A 13478-nucleotide genomic window follows, 5' to 3' on the forward strand; every position below is an offset into this window, starting at 1 on the left:
AGATAGATAGATAGATAGATAGATGTGTACTTAGATAGATGTGTACTTAGATAGATGGATAAATGTGTACTTTGATGTCTAGATAGATGTGTACTTAGATGTCTAGATAGATAGAGATATATGTGTACTTAGATGTCTAGATAGATAGATAGATGTGTACTTTGATGTCTAGATAGAGATAGATAGATGTGTACTTTGATGTCTAGATAGATAGATGTGTACTTAGATGTCTAGATAGATAGAAATATATGTGTACTTAGATGTCTAGATGGATAGATGTCTAGGTAGATGGATAGATACCATAGATAGATAGATAGATAGATAGATGTGTACTTTGATGTCTAGATAGAGATAGATAGATGTGTACTTTGATGTCTAGATAGATAGATGTGTACTTAGATGTCTAGATAGATAGAAATATATGTGTACTTAGATGTCTAAAAGGATAGATGTCTAGGTAGATGGATAGATACCATAGATAGATAGATAGATAGATAGATGTGTACTTAGATGTCTAGAGAGATAGATAGATGTGTACTTTGATGTCTAGAAAGATAGATAGATGTGTACTTTGATGTCTAGATAGATAGATAGATGTGTACTTAGATGACTAGATAGATAGATAGATGTGTACTTTGATGTCTAGATAGAGATAGATAGATGTGTACTTAGATGCCTAGATAGATAGAGATAGATGTGTACTTAGATGCCTAGATAGATAGAGAGATGTGTACTTAGATGTCTAGATAGATAGATAGATGTGTACTTAGATGTCTAGATAGATACATAGATAGATAGATGTCTAGATATATACATAGATAGATATCTAGATAGATAGATAGATGTGTACTTAGATGTCTAGAGAGATAGATAGATGTGTACTTTGATGTCTAGAAAGATAGATAGATGTGTACTTTGATGTCTAGATAGATAAGATAGATGTGTACTTTGATGTCTAGATAGATAAGATAGATGTGTACTTAGATGACTAGATAGATAGATAGATGTGTACTTTGATGTCTAGATAGAGATAGATAGATGTGTACTTAGATGTCTAGATAGATAGATAGATGTGTACTTAGATGTCTAGATAGATACATAGATAGATAGATGTCTAGATATATACATAGATAGATATCTAGATAGATAGATAGATGTGTACTTAGATGTCTAGATAGATAGAGATATATGTGTACTTAGATAATAATAATAATAATAATAATAATTTCCTTGTATTGTCATTCTGTGTAACAATGTACACAGAACGAAATGTCGATTGCATCTGACCCGATGACCCAATGCAGATGTCTAGATAAATAGATGTCTAGGTAGATGGATAGATACCATAGATAGATAGGTAGATAGATAGATGTGTACTTTGATGTCTAGATAGAGATAGATAGTTAGATACTTTATTCATCCCCGCAGGGAATTTCACATAAAAATAACACGGGAGCTGCTGGAGTGGCTGCCCTTCGCGACGGTGCCGGAAGTAGTAAACAGCAAAAATGCCCCAAAATATGTAAACAACAAGATGCAAGGAGTCTTGGCGTGAGAGAGAGAACTCATTTAATTATCTTCATCAGCATACAAAACAGAAGTCTCGTTCGTCTTCAGGGACAATTGGCTTTTTATATCCTAATACAGCATCTCGTATTACTTTCGCCCGTCCCCCTCGCACGTGTTTATCTCAAAATGCACGCTGCCAGACAGAATGTTTTGTTCTATTTCGAATTTCCAAGAACTGCTGTTGGGGTCGGCTCGACCGCATGTTCCCCGCCAAGAAGACTTGGCAAAGAAGAATGCCATTCTTTGGCAGCCCAAGGTGATCATTAATAACATCCGCTGACATTTACACCCGGGATAAACAAGCCGGGAATTTCCCTTTTTATATCCTAATGCGTTCTCCTTATGTCAAGCCGACTCTCAATGCACAACAAAGACAGTTATTTCAAATTGTCGGTCAGCTTCCTTTCTCCCTTGATTGCGCAGCTTCCAAACCTGTACTTTCATATTTAAGCAAAGAAAGTCACCAGAAAGCACACGAGATTTTGAAGCGAACAATGAGAAGGAAAGGCGTGCTAGGGTCTTCATGAAGCCGTGACGCGAACCAATAGCAGACCAGCATTATATATGACCCCGACCAATAACAGAAGGGCATCTTAGAGATATAATTTGTTGTTGACATGGTATAGTGGGGAAAATACCTTAAAGACAGGCCGAGAAAACACATCTGACGTGGTAAGCTAGGGGTAGGAGAGCAAAAAACGTGGTCGGGATCGGAAACAAGTCGAAAGCCAGGAAGGAGAGTAGACAGGGTCAGGGGAAAAAAAAACGGGTCAAAGCCGGGAAACAGGTGGGCGTCAGGGTTGAAAAAGCTTGCCTAGAGTACACTGAGGTTCACAGACGGACTGACAACAGGTGACAGAAAGACGTGGGTGTAAAGCCGTGACGCGAACCAATAGCAGACCAGCATTATATATGACCCCGACCAATAACAGATTTGTTGTTGATACGGTATAGTGGGGAAAATACCTTAAAGACAGGCCGAGAAAACACATCTGACGTGGTAAGCTAGGGGTAGGAGAGCAAAAAACGTGGTCGGGATCGGAAACAAGTCGAAAGCCAGGAAGGAGAGTAGACGTGGTCGGGGAAAAAAAAACGGTTAAAGCCGGGAAACAGGTGGGCATCAGGGTTGAAAAAGCTTGCCTAGAGTACACTGAGGTTCACAGACGGACTGACAATAGGTGACAGAAAGACGTGGGTTTAAAGCCGTGACGCGAACCAATAGCAGACCAGCATTATATATGACCCCGACCAATAACAGAAGGGCATCTTAGAGATGTCATTTGTTGTTGACACGGTATAGTGGGGAAAATACCTCAAAAACAGGCCGAGAAAACACATATGACGTGGTAAGCTAGGGGTGGGAGAGCAAAAAACGTGGTCGGGATCGGAAACAAGTCGAAAGCCAGGAAGGAGAGTAGACGTGGTCGGGGAAAAAAAACGGGTCATAGCCGGGAAACAGGTGGGGGTTTAGGGTTGAAAAAGCTTGCCTAGAGTACACTGAGGTTCACAGACGGACTGACAACAGGTGACAGAAAGACGTGGGTTTAAAGCCGTGACGCGAACCAATAGCAGACCAGCATTATATATGACCCTGACCAATAACAGAAGGGCATCTTAGAGATGTCATTTGTTGTTGACACGGTATAGTGGGGAAAATACCTCAAAAACAGGCCGAGAAAACACATATGACGTGGTAAGCTAGGGGTAGGAGAGCAAAAAATGTGGTCGGGATCGGAAACAAGTCGAAAGCCAGGAAGGAGAGTAGACGTGGTCGGGGAAAAAAAAACGGGTCAAAGCCGGGAAACAGGTGGGTGTCAGGGTTGAAAAAGCTTGCCTAGAGTACACTGAGGTTCACAGACGGACTGACAACAGGTGACAGAAAGACGTGGGTTTAAAGCCGTGACGCGAACCAATAGCAGACCAGCATTATATATGACCCCGACCAATAACAGATTTGTTGTTGATACGGTATAGTGGGGAAAATACCTTAAAGACAGGCCGAGAAAACACATCTGACGTGGTAAGCTAGGGGTAGGAGAGCAAAAAACGTGGTCGGGATCGGAAACAAGTCGAAAGCCAGGAAGGAGAGTAGACAGGGTCAGGGGAAAAAAAAACGGGTCAAAGCCGGGAAACAGGTGGGCGTCAGGGTTGAAAAAGCTTGCCTAGAGTACACTGAGGTTCACAGACGGACTGACAACAGGTGACAGAAAGACATGGGTTTAAAGCCGTGACGCGAACCAATAGCAGACCAGCATTATATATGACCAATAACAGATTTGTTGTTGATACGGTATAGTGGGGAAAATACCTTAAAGACAGGCTGAGAAAACACATCTGACGTGGTAAGCTAGGGAAGCCGTAACCTGGTGGTCTACAGTACTTGACCTGGTTTTTCCAAACCAAAGCGACCTTCCCAATTTCTCTGGCAGCTGCTCCCAGCTGGATTCTCCAGCGTTTGCCGCATGCCACGATAAAGTTCCCGTGGAACCCTACGTGCAATCGTGTAACAGCACACTGACCGACTACCCCATGAAGGAAAATCTCGGGTGCCAGTTCTTCGAGGCCTACGCCCAAGTCTGCAAGCAGCAGTTCGACATCGACCTGGGCGACTGGAGGTCCTCCGTCAACTGCCGTGAGACTGATGCCCCCTTCCAGGGGCTCGCAGATTCAAAAGGCTTGAATGGAATCTCTAGGACACTAATGGCGATGTGTGTTTATCCACAGCTGATAATACCGGATACTGTCAGAACCACAATTGCAGTGACAACGAGTTCTGCGGCGATTCGGCAGTCAAAAAGGAAACCTGCCTCTGCCGAGCTATATTTGCCTCGGACTACAAGTTGAGAGGCACTTACGGTACGACTAATTCGAGCGCCTTAGAGTTTCTTGGCTCGGACTAACATGCCCGTTGGTTTAGGGGACCCTCCCAGCTGCCACTCGGGCAGAGGATCCATCTCCCTGGTGGGCTGCCTGCTCGAGGAGGATGGAATAGACTACAGCACCTTGCATTTGAAAAACGAGAACTGCACCGGCGAGAGGGATGAAGACACCCACATGGTGGTCTTCAATTTTGACTCTAGCAACACGTGTGGGACAGAAACGCAGGTAGGTTGGCAACATATGCTTGACATATACTGTTAAGACTCTGGAGGAGATCTGTTCATAGGAGAAGCTGCTATAGGGCATTTTTAGATGACCCTTAAACTTGAGACTCTAGATTCTTCTAATAATTGATAAAAACAATTATAATCAGCTACATAGAGCATTGTCCCAAGCGCTGGCTTCTGTAGCTGAGAGTAGGTTCTCCAAGGTCCTTTCCCATAGCTGATGCCTTGCTCTCTCCACACCCATCCCATTTGACCTCTACCGCAAGTGGCCCCTTGGAAAGACACAAAGTCCTTTTGGGATGAGCCCAGCCAAACCAGGCCACCATGCCCCCCACCTCTGGGCTTTGCTCCAGCGCCCAATCAAGGGATTCGTACTTCAAAATATGTATTTATCATAATGGAGAGGAGCCAGGTGAGGTGGCTGCGGCATCTGGTAAGGATGCCTTCTGGAAAACCTCCCTCAGAAGGTTTTCTGTGGATGTCCTACTGGCAGAAGCACCCCTAGGACAATCCAGGACCCAATGTAAAGACTTCTTCTCTAGGCTGGCCTGGGAACGCCTCTGGATCCCATTGGATGAGATGGACAAAGTGGCTGGGGTGAGGGAGGTCTGGGCTTTCCAACTGAAACTGATCCTGTGCTGGATAAGAGAAAGAGAATAGATACTGTTGAAGATAAGACCAATTTGTTGAATCGTCTCGTACGTGTTCAAAGAAATGCAGGAATCAAAATGACATAAGAGGGAGTTCTTTTTATTGATACACAATGTCAACAAGAGACTCAGCGAATCAAAGATATGCGTGTGTCTTTATAGTTTTCAACATAGCACGTGTACCCGGTTTGGCCCCGTCCCTTTTCATGCCTGAAGGCGTACATGCCCAGGGTTCCATCCTTATTTGGAAGTGTTTTTAAGTTTATGCCAGTTTATGTCACCTTGCCCTTTGCCGTTATCCGTTGTCCTCCCTTAAGGAGGATCGTTTATACTAATTCGCCAGATGTAAACAACATTACTCCTAACTGTAAGCAAGTCTTTCTACATTTCTTTCTAAATGTATGCAAATCTATTCTACAAATGCAAGGTTATTTTCTACAACGATACATGAATTCCAGGCAATAATCATCCTGTGTATGACCCGAGGAAAAAAAATTATAAGTATATATATAACTGCATAGACAGAAACTTAAGTGGTCTCCTCACGTCACAAGATCATCTGGACTGACCAAGATAGAAGAAGATCACACCAAAAAGACCCCCCCCTGTAAAGGCTTCCCCCTAGGTTGGGATTACCTTTGTAGCAAAAGCATAATACATGAACAATAATCCATAAAGACTATGAGTGTCTAGATGAGAGAACAACAAACACTAACCTTTTCGGTCTCCACAGGTGAACAACAGTTTTGTGATTTTGAAGAACACCATTGCGATGGGCGAACAACCACAAAACAATTCCCTGATCACACGCACCAGCATGGTAGAGTTGAACTTCTCCTGCGTGTACAGGCAGCCGGAAACCAAAACCTTGACCTTCCTAGTCCAAAGCAGGTACTTTGACAGTTCTGTTGTATTTGTTATCAAATGAATGAATGAATGAATTTACTTTTAGTGTCATTCTCGCGCCCATGCACACAGAACGAAATGTCGATACATCTGACCCGCAGTTGAACTGTAGCGAGCCTATGTAGCTGCAGCCTAACAGGGCGCCGCCATTTTCAGATTCAGATTTACTTTATTGTCATTCATGTACACGTGTATACAGAACGAAATGTCGATACATCTGACCCGCACAGGTTCTTTGAACGTCAGCCGGGATGGATAAGATTAACCATGTCTTCGTCAGAATTTTAGCGCAGCAGTTCGTCATCTCGCGGTTCGATGCCACTTCCAGTTGTTAAATGGTCCAGTTGATTGTCCAGAGAGCGAACGTTGGAGAGGAAAATGGATGGGAGAGGCGTTTTGCAGGGTTTAGCCTTTAGCCTAGCGGTTAGCCCGGCCCGACAACCTCGCTTCCTCGTCCGGCGGTCACGCCGCTGTCTTGCCACTCTGCTTCGCTGCTTTGTAGGCCGCTGGGTCTTGTTGACATAGCAGTCCGTGGCTAATAAACACTCCCGAGTGGTCGTAGCACCGAGCGCTTGATGTCTGGATGATCGCATATCCAGCAAAAAAAAAAACTGCGATCGTATCTTGATCTGCAGTTCGAGCCGACTTTGTGCGCCGTCAAAAACTGAGTCGATGACCCAACTGCTGTGTTCGGAGTCATTAGGTGACCAAACCCCCCAATTCCAACCCTTAATGCCGAGCACCAAGCAGGGAGGCAATGAGTACCAATGTTGTAAGTCTTAGGTATGACTCAGCCGAGGCTTGAACTAGCGACCTCCCAGTCTCGGAGTGGGCACCCTACGTCCTACCCCCTAGTGGGAAGAGGCTAGAGTCAAGAACACATTCCTTTTTCTGACTCTTTCTGGGAGGAGGGGATTCCCAGCCCCCTTGCTCAACCCAACTGCTGTGTAGGGAGTCATTAGGTGACCAAACTCCCCGACGGATCACCACCTTATCGTGGTGGGCCACTTTGCGCGTCTCCATGACCCCTAGAGCTATGTCGGCGGGAGTCTCGTACTCCTGGTAGGGTTACCCAAGCCGAACAGGTCGAAGGGTAGAGTCCAGACTAAGAGTGATCCCAAAAGCTGGTGGCGGCACGCTTTGAGGCGGTTTCCTACAGACCTGGATCCCGTTAGCCGCCTGCAGTTGTAGAAAGATGCCGGTCATCTAGGGTCTCCCTTGCCACTGGAACTATCTTCTTTACAATCAAGATAAGTGGCGTTGGGGAAAGCGCACCCCTTACGCCATTTTAAAAACCATCATTGCGCAGGTATCCTCTTTTACCTGAGTCTCCGACCACAATCCAAGATCGGACTGTTCAAACATCAGCAGACTCACAAATAAAAGAAGATGGTCATCATCGAATTGATGGACAATCCCAACAACGAACGAAACCCCCCCAATTCCAACCCTTAATGCCGAGCACCAAGCAGGGAGGCAATGAGTACTAATGTTGTAAGTCTTAGGTATGACTCGGCCGAGGCTTGAACCAGCGACCTCCCAGTCTCAGAGTGGGCGCCCTACGTCCTACCCCCTAGTGGGAAGAGGCTAGAGTCAAGAACACATTCATTTTTCTGACTCTTTCTGGGAGGAGGGGATTCCCAGCCCCCTCGCTCAACCCAACTGCTGTGTAGGGAGTCATGAGGTGACCAAACCCCCCAATTCCAACCCTTAATGCCGAGCACCAAGCAGGGAGGCAATGAGTACCAAAGTTTTAAGTCTCAGGTATGACTCGGCCGAGGCTTGAACCAGCGACCTCCCAGTCTCGGCGCCCTACCCCCTAGTGGGAAGAGGCTAGAGTCAAGAACACATTCATATTTCTAAATCTTTCTGGGAGATTGATTTAGAGGAGGGGATTCCCAGCCCCCTCGCTCAACCCAACTGATGTGTTGGGAGTCATTAGGTGACCAAACCCCCCAATTCCAACCCCTAATGCCGAACGCCAAGCAGGGAGGCAATGAGTTGTAAGTCTTAGGTATGACTCGGCCGAGGCTTGAACCAGCGACCTCCCAGTGTCAGAGCGGGCGCCCTACCATCTAGGCCACAAATAAGTCACATTATAGTTCAATATTGTATCTTGAAGGCTGATGGTAGAAAGATGCATAAAGGCCTAAATATGGTGACCAAGCGAGACAGCTTTTATTGGCGTAAGGCTAATATATGAAAGCTCTGGTTGTATCGTATAACATTTAGTTACTGCACCCTGTCACCAATGTTACCTGTAATTTTCCTTACGGGTCTGAGCGTTCACACAAAGTCGGTGAGCAACGCTTGAAACAACAGTGAGCAACCATAATCCCAAGTGGGGCAAGATAATTCATTATCAAACATGTCCAAACCTTGACATCAAGTGACATTTTGCGGAGTTTCCGGCAATGCAAAATGATTTTTCTCTTTTGAATGAATTGACTCATGTACGATTCCCTCAAAACGTCGTTTGTTTTTACAATTCTTTCACAAGATATCCATTTCTTTTTATTTCCTGATATATTTTGTCGCATAATATTCACATTTTCGGGGGCTTATTGAGTCGGTTGCACGGTACACAAGTGTATTTAATCACATTTTCAGTGAAAGTACAATGTTGGCAACAAGATTCACTTGATATCATTGGATATTATTGGAATGCAACACAAACTTTTTCTTCTTTTTTCTGTGTTTTTTTTTTCTACTTTTTTTTAAATTCCTTTTGAAAAAATCCCATTGTGTTTTTATTTTTTCCGAGCTGTTACTTTTTTCTTTTTGTTCTCTATTTACTTTTTTCCTACATTTCTTTTTCTTTTTTTCTGGCTTTTTTTCTAAATCTTTCCTTCTTTTTTCTCTTACTTGTGTTTCTTTTTTTCTCAGCTTTTCACTACTTTTTCATTTAGGTATTTTTTTCTTTTTTGTTCTATTCCCCCCTTCCTTTAAGTCATGTTGTGCATCATTTGACATCATATTTGGTCATGTTGGGATGAAAGAAGCAAAAACAACCTGAAGAGCCGTTTAGGACCCAAAAGGGCCGGTTCCTTTCCGTGAGCCGAGCCGAAGAAGCCGGTTCCCCGACAAACTCTACTAACTTTACTCAACTTCGTTCTACTCTGACTCGACTTCAAAATAACGCATTTGGGACACAACGTCAGGGGAACCCGTGCATTTTGACCTTCATGCACTGTAACTTTGACTTAAGTCGCTTCTTAATTAGTAATTTTGAGCCCTGATTTTTGTGCGCTGGCTCGATTTTCTTGTGCGCTGTGCGAGCAGTGCGCAATTGCGCACGCGCGCAGCTTAGAGGGAACACTGCCCGTCACCCCGTCCCCATGAAAATCTGGAAATCTATGAACATTTAGGTGCTCTGGTTTAATTGTTTCACCACAAGGACATTCTATCTATCTACCCTGGTCTTATCCCTCAAGTGGGGTGACCAATAGTCCTGTGGTGAGGGGCGTTCTCCCACTGAGAGGTGTGAGAATTCTCCCACTGTGGAGAAGCGACTAAAGTGGAGGGAGCGAGGGGATTGGGGATCCTCTCCTCTCTATCTCTACTCCCTAAGGAACAGCAAAGCAAAGAAAGGAGGACGGGAGACCGAAAGCTCTCGAAACCATAGTTATAGGTTCACTAAATGTGAGAGGATGTGGAAGTAAAGCGACTGAGTGGAAGAAAGAGGAGATCGGAAGGATGATGACTAAAAAGGAAGGTTGTTGTGTTAGCCTCGAGTGAATTGAAGACATTCTAAAACACAGGTGTCAAACAGGCGGCCCGCGGGCCAGGTCAGGCCCACCAATGGTTTAAATCCAGCCCGGAAGACAACAGTGAGAGAAGCGCAAGAGGAAAATGAGCTGTAGTTTCAAATATTTCCACCGGATGTCACCAAAGCCAGTTAACACTTGCAAAACAATTGTGGTAGCATTTCTCCATTTCTCTCTGACTCACTTCTTTTTTATTTATTCCTCCCTCTTTTTCTTTCTCCTGTTCAGTCCCTCTTTCTCTCTCCTTTTCTATTTTCTCCATTCCTCTCTCACTCTTGCTCTCTTTCTATTTTTTCCCTCTAATTTACACTTTAATTCTCTTTTTTTTCTATTTTTCTTTCTTTCTCACCTTTGTTCCTTCCCTTTTTCGACCTCTCAATCTCTCTCTCTCTTTTTCTCTCTCTATCTCTCTCACCTCACTTTGTCTCTTTTTCTCCTGCTGACTCTTTCTCTTTCTGTCGTTTCACTTCTCTTATTCTTATTATCTTTCTATTTTTTCACTTTCTTTTTCTCTCTATATTGATTTCCCCCTTCTCCATTCACATCTCTATTCTGCTCTCTCTTTTTCTCTCACTGTTCCTCTGCCTCCCTTGTTCTCCCTATCTGTTTATCACTCTCTCTTTCCCTCCCCCCCCTTCTCTCTCTTTTTCTCCCTCTCTCTTTCTCTTCAATTTACTAGTCCGGCCCCCGTGAGATTTTTTAATAGCATTTGACTGTTTTCCTACACAACATTTATTTGCATCGCCCTTAATCACAAAAAGTCTTAAAGGGCTGCACAGACCACCATTACAACACACCCTGGTTGATGAGAACAAATAAAAAACTGAAATTTGTAGGTTCGTCCTTCCGCTTCAAGGACAATAGAACAGTATGAGGTCAACATAAATCAGGGGCGTCAAACTCGTTTTAACTCGGGGGCCACACGATAGAAGAAACATTCTGTCAGGGGGCCGGACTAGTAGATTAAAGAGAAAGAAAAAGAGTGATAAAGAAATAAGAGAAAGAGGGAGGGAAAAGGAGAGAGGGCGGGACAAAGAAAGAAAAAGAGAGGGAGAGAGCGTGAGAAACAAAAGACATAAAATGTCATGAGAGAAGGGGAAAAGAAAGGAGGAAGAAGAAGGCAATCCAAAGAGAAACAGAAAGACAGAGGGAGAGAAAAGAGAAGAGAAAGCGCAACGGGTAGGAAGAGAGAAAGAGAAAAGAGAGAAAGGGAAAAAAGGAGCAAAATAAGTTAAAAAGACACAGAGAGAAAGAAACAAAGAGCAACAAAGGAAGAGAAAAAGAGAGACACAGAGAGTGAAAGAGACAAAAACAGAGAGTGGGAGAAAAGGGGTGGAAGAGAGAGAGAGAGAGAGAGTGAGAGAGTGAGAGAGAACATGAGAAACAAAAGACTTAAAAAGAGAAATAGTAAGAGAAAAGAAGAGAGAAAAAGAGCAGGGGAGGAGGAGAGAAGGGAAAAGCAAGAGAGAGAGAAAATGAAAAAAGAGCAAAACAAGGTAAAAGGACGCAGAGAGAGACCCAGAGAGAGAGAGAGAGAGAGAGAGAGAGAGAGAGAGAGACCCAGAGAGAGACCCAGAGAGAGAGAGAGAGAGAGAGAGAACATGAGAAACAAAAGACTTAAAAAGAGAAATAGTAAGAGAAAAGAAGAGAGAAAAAGAGCAGGGGAGGAGGAGAGAAGGGAAAAGCAAAAGAGAGAGAGAAAATGAAAAAAGAGCAAAACAAGGTAAAAGGATGCAGAGACCCAGAGAGAGAGAGACCCAGAGAGAGAGACCCAGAGAGAGAAAGAAAGAGAGAAAGAAAGAGAGAAAGAGAGAGAAAGACAGAGAGAAAGAGAAAGAGAAAGAGAAAGAGAAAGAGAGAGAGAAAAATAAATACAAGTACAGTGTCTTTGTTCGAGGCACCTGGCTTCGACAACATCAAGTTGCCATATTTCAACCTGCAGTTTATTTTTCTCTTGCGCTTCTCTGAGTGTTGTCTCGCGGGCCGGATTCAATCCCTTAGCGGGCCTGATCTGGCCCGCGGGCCGCCTGTTTGACACCTGTGACATAAATCATAAGATATAAAACATAAGTGTGTCTTCAGTCTAGATTCACTGAGGTTTCCCATCGTAGTTTAGAAGGCAGAGCATTCCACAGTACCAGAAGAAGCCCGAATAGAGAATGCTCTCGAGCCTACAGATTTCTTCTTGGCTCTGGGAATCAGAAAGATCTAACCCTCTGATTCTTTCCCAGCGGCGTGGTGCGCCAAGTGATTACGGAGATGGAGAACTACACCCTGGCCATGCAAGCGTACACCGACGCCGATCGTACGCAACTCCTGGCGGCCGACACTTTCCTGACGCTCAATCAGCAGATCTGGATCCAGCTCAGCGCCGATGAACTGGACAGCAACACGGTCCAGATCGTGACCGATTCCTGCTGGGTGACGCAAGTACCGGCGCCCAACGACACTTTGAGATACGACCTCGTCGTCGACGGGTGATCGCCTGCAGCCGCCTCCGCGTTACATCCCGGTCGGCCTTAGACTTTTCTAATACGTTTTTTTTCTGCTTCGAAAAATAGCTGCCCTAATCTCCAAGACGGCACTGTGGAGATGGTGGGCAACGGAGTGGGCACATCCAACTACTTCTCCTTCCGGATGTTCCAGTTTATAGACAGCACTAGCTTCTACATGCACTGCAACGTCAACCTGTGCGTGATGCCGGATTGCACCCCGGTGAGTCCAAAAACTTCTCAGACCTTCTGCCCCCCTTCCCAGAAACGACGTGCGAGGTCTTCATGTCTCTGATTTGAGCAGGACTGCAGCGGGTCTTCGAGAAGAAGACGCAGAGCCTTGACGGAAAGTTCCGGGAGCCTCATCTCCATGGAATGGACCATTTAGGTAGGATCTCGGTAGAATATCACCGTCTCACGTTGGGTGCTCACACTAAGTTTTGTGTCCTCAGGTGAGCCAAATTGACTTGTTGGCCCCAAGTGGAGGAACTTTTAATGTTGTGGAATACCTGCTTCCGGTTCTGGAGATAAGGGATTAGAAGAAAAAAGTAACTACATTCCGTTAGAAATTGGACGGACACAATGATGCTCATAATAATCGGTGCAATGATAAAAAGCTTGGTGAGTCAAACGTCTCAGTTCTTCTTGTTGGTTCCAGATCAGGTGATGGTGTAATAATAGTCTGGAAAAAATAGTCTGTGTAATAACCTGTGAAGCCCTTTGAGACTCTTTGGGATTAAGGGCTATACAAATAAAAATGACTTGGCTTAAACGTATTTACTCAAAGGTGTGTATTTATAATCCGATGTATGGCCCTTTTTGGCATCTCCTAGTTTTCCTGTCTTTGTTTAAAAGTGTTGGTACTGTCCCAGGAGGGATGGTATGTTCTCTTTGTCTCAGACATTCCACTCTTGTGACTGCAATAAAACACAGCGCAGGGGGGAGGGGGTTTTTCAGAAGGAGGTATGATGGCGAGCTGAAAGCGGG

The 13478-nt window shown here is 44.5% G+C and overlaps 1 protein-coding gene across 1 annotated transcript in view; it reads left to right on the plus strand.

The window, feature by feature from the left end:
* The window catches only part of LOC148368570 (alpha-tectorin-like), a 29228-nt gene extending 16349 nt beyond the window's left edge, over positions 1-12879 (plus strand). The window contains exons 11-17 of the mRNA XM_088329709.1: positions 3999-4201; positions 4294-4425; positions 4487-4674; positions 6060-6217; positions 12231-12476; positions 12561-12714; positions 12796-12879. Coding sequence (XP_088185835.1) covers positions 3999-4201; positions 4294-4425; positions 4487-4674; positions 6060-6217; positions 12231-12476; positions 12561-12714; positions 12796-12879 — 1165 coding nt within the window. The remainder of the gene's footprint in view (positions 1-3998; positions 4202-4293; positions 4426-4486; positions 4675-6059; positions 6218-12230; positions 12477-12560; positions 12715-12795) is intronic.
* The last annotated feature ends 599 nt before the right edge of the window (positions 12880-13478 follow it).

This window comes from Urocampus carinirostris, chromosome 3 (genome assembly GCF_059441175.1).
Source record: "Urocampus carinirostris isolate Australia breed hairy pipefish chromosome 3, RoL_Ucar_1.0, whole genome shotgun sequence".
Lineage (NCBI taxonomy): Eukaryota > Metazoa > Chordata > Actinopteri > Syngnathiformes > Syngnathidae > Urocampus > Urocampus carinirostris.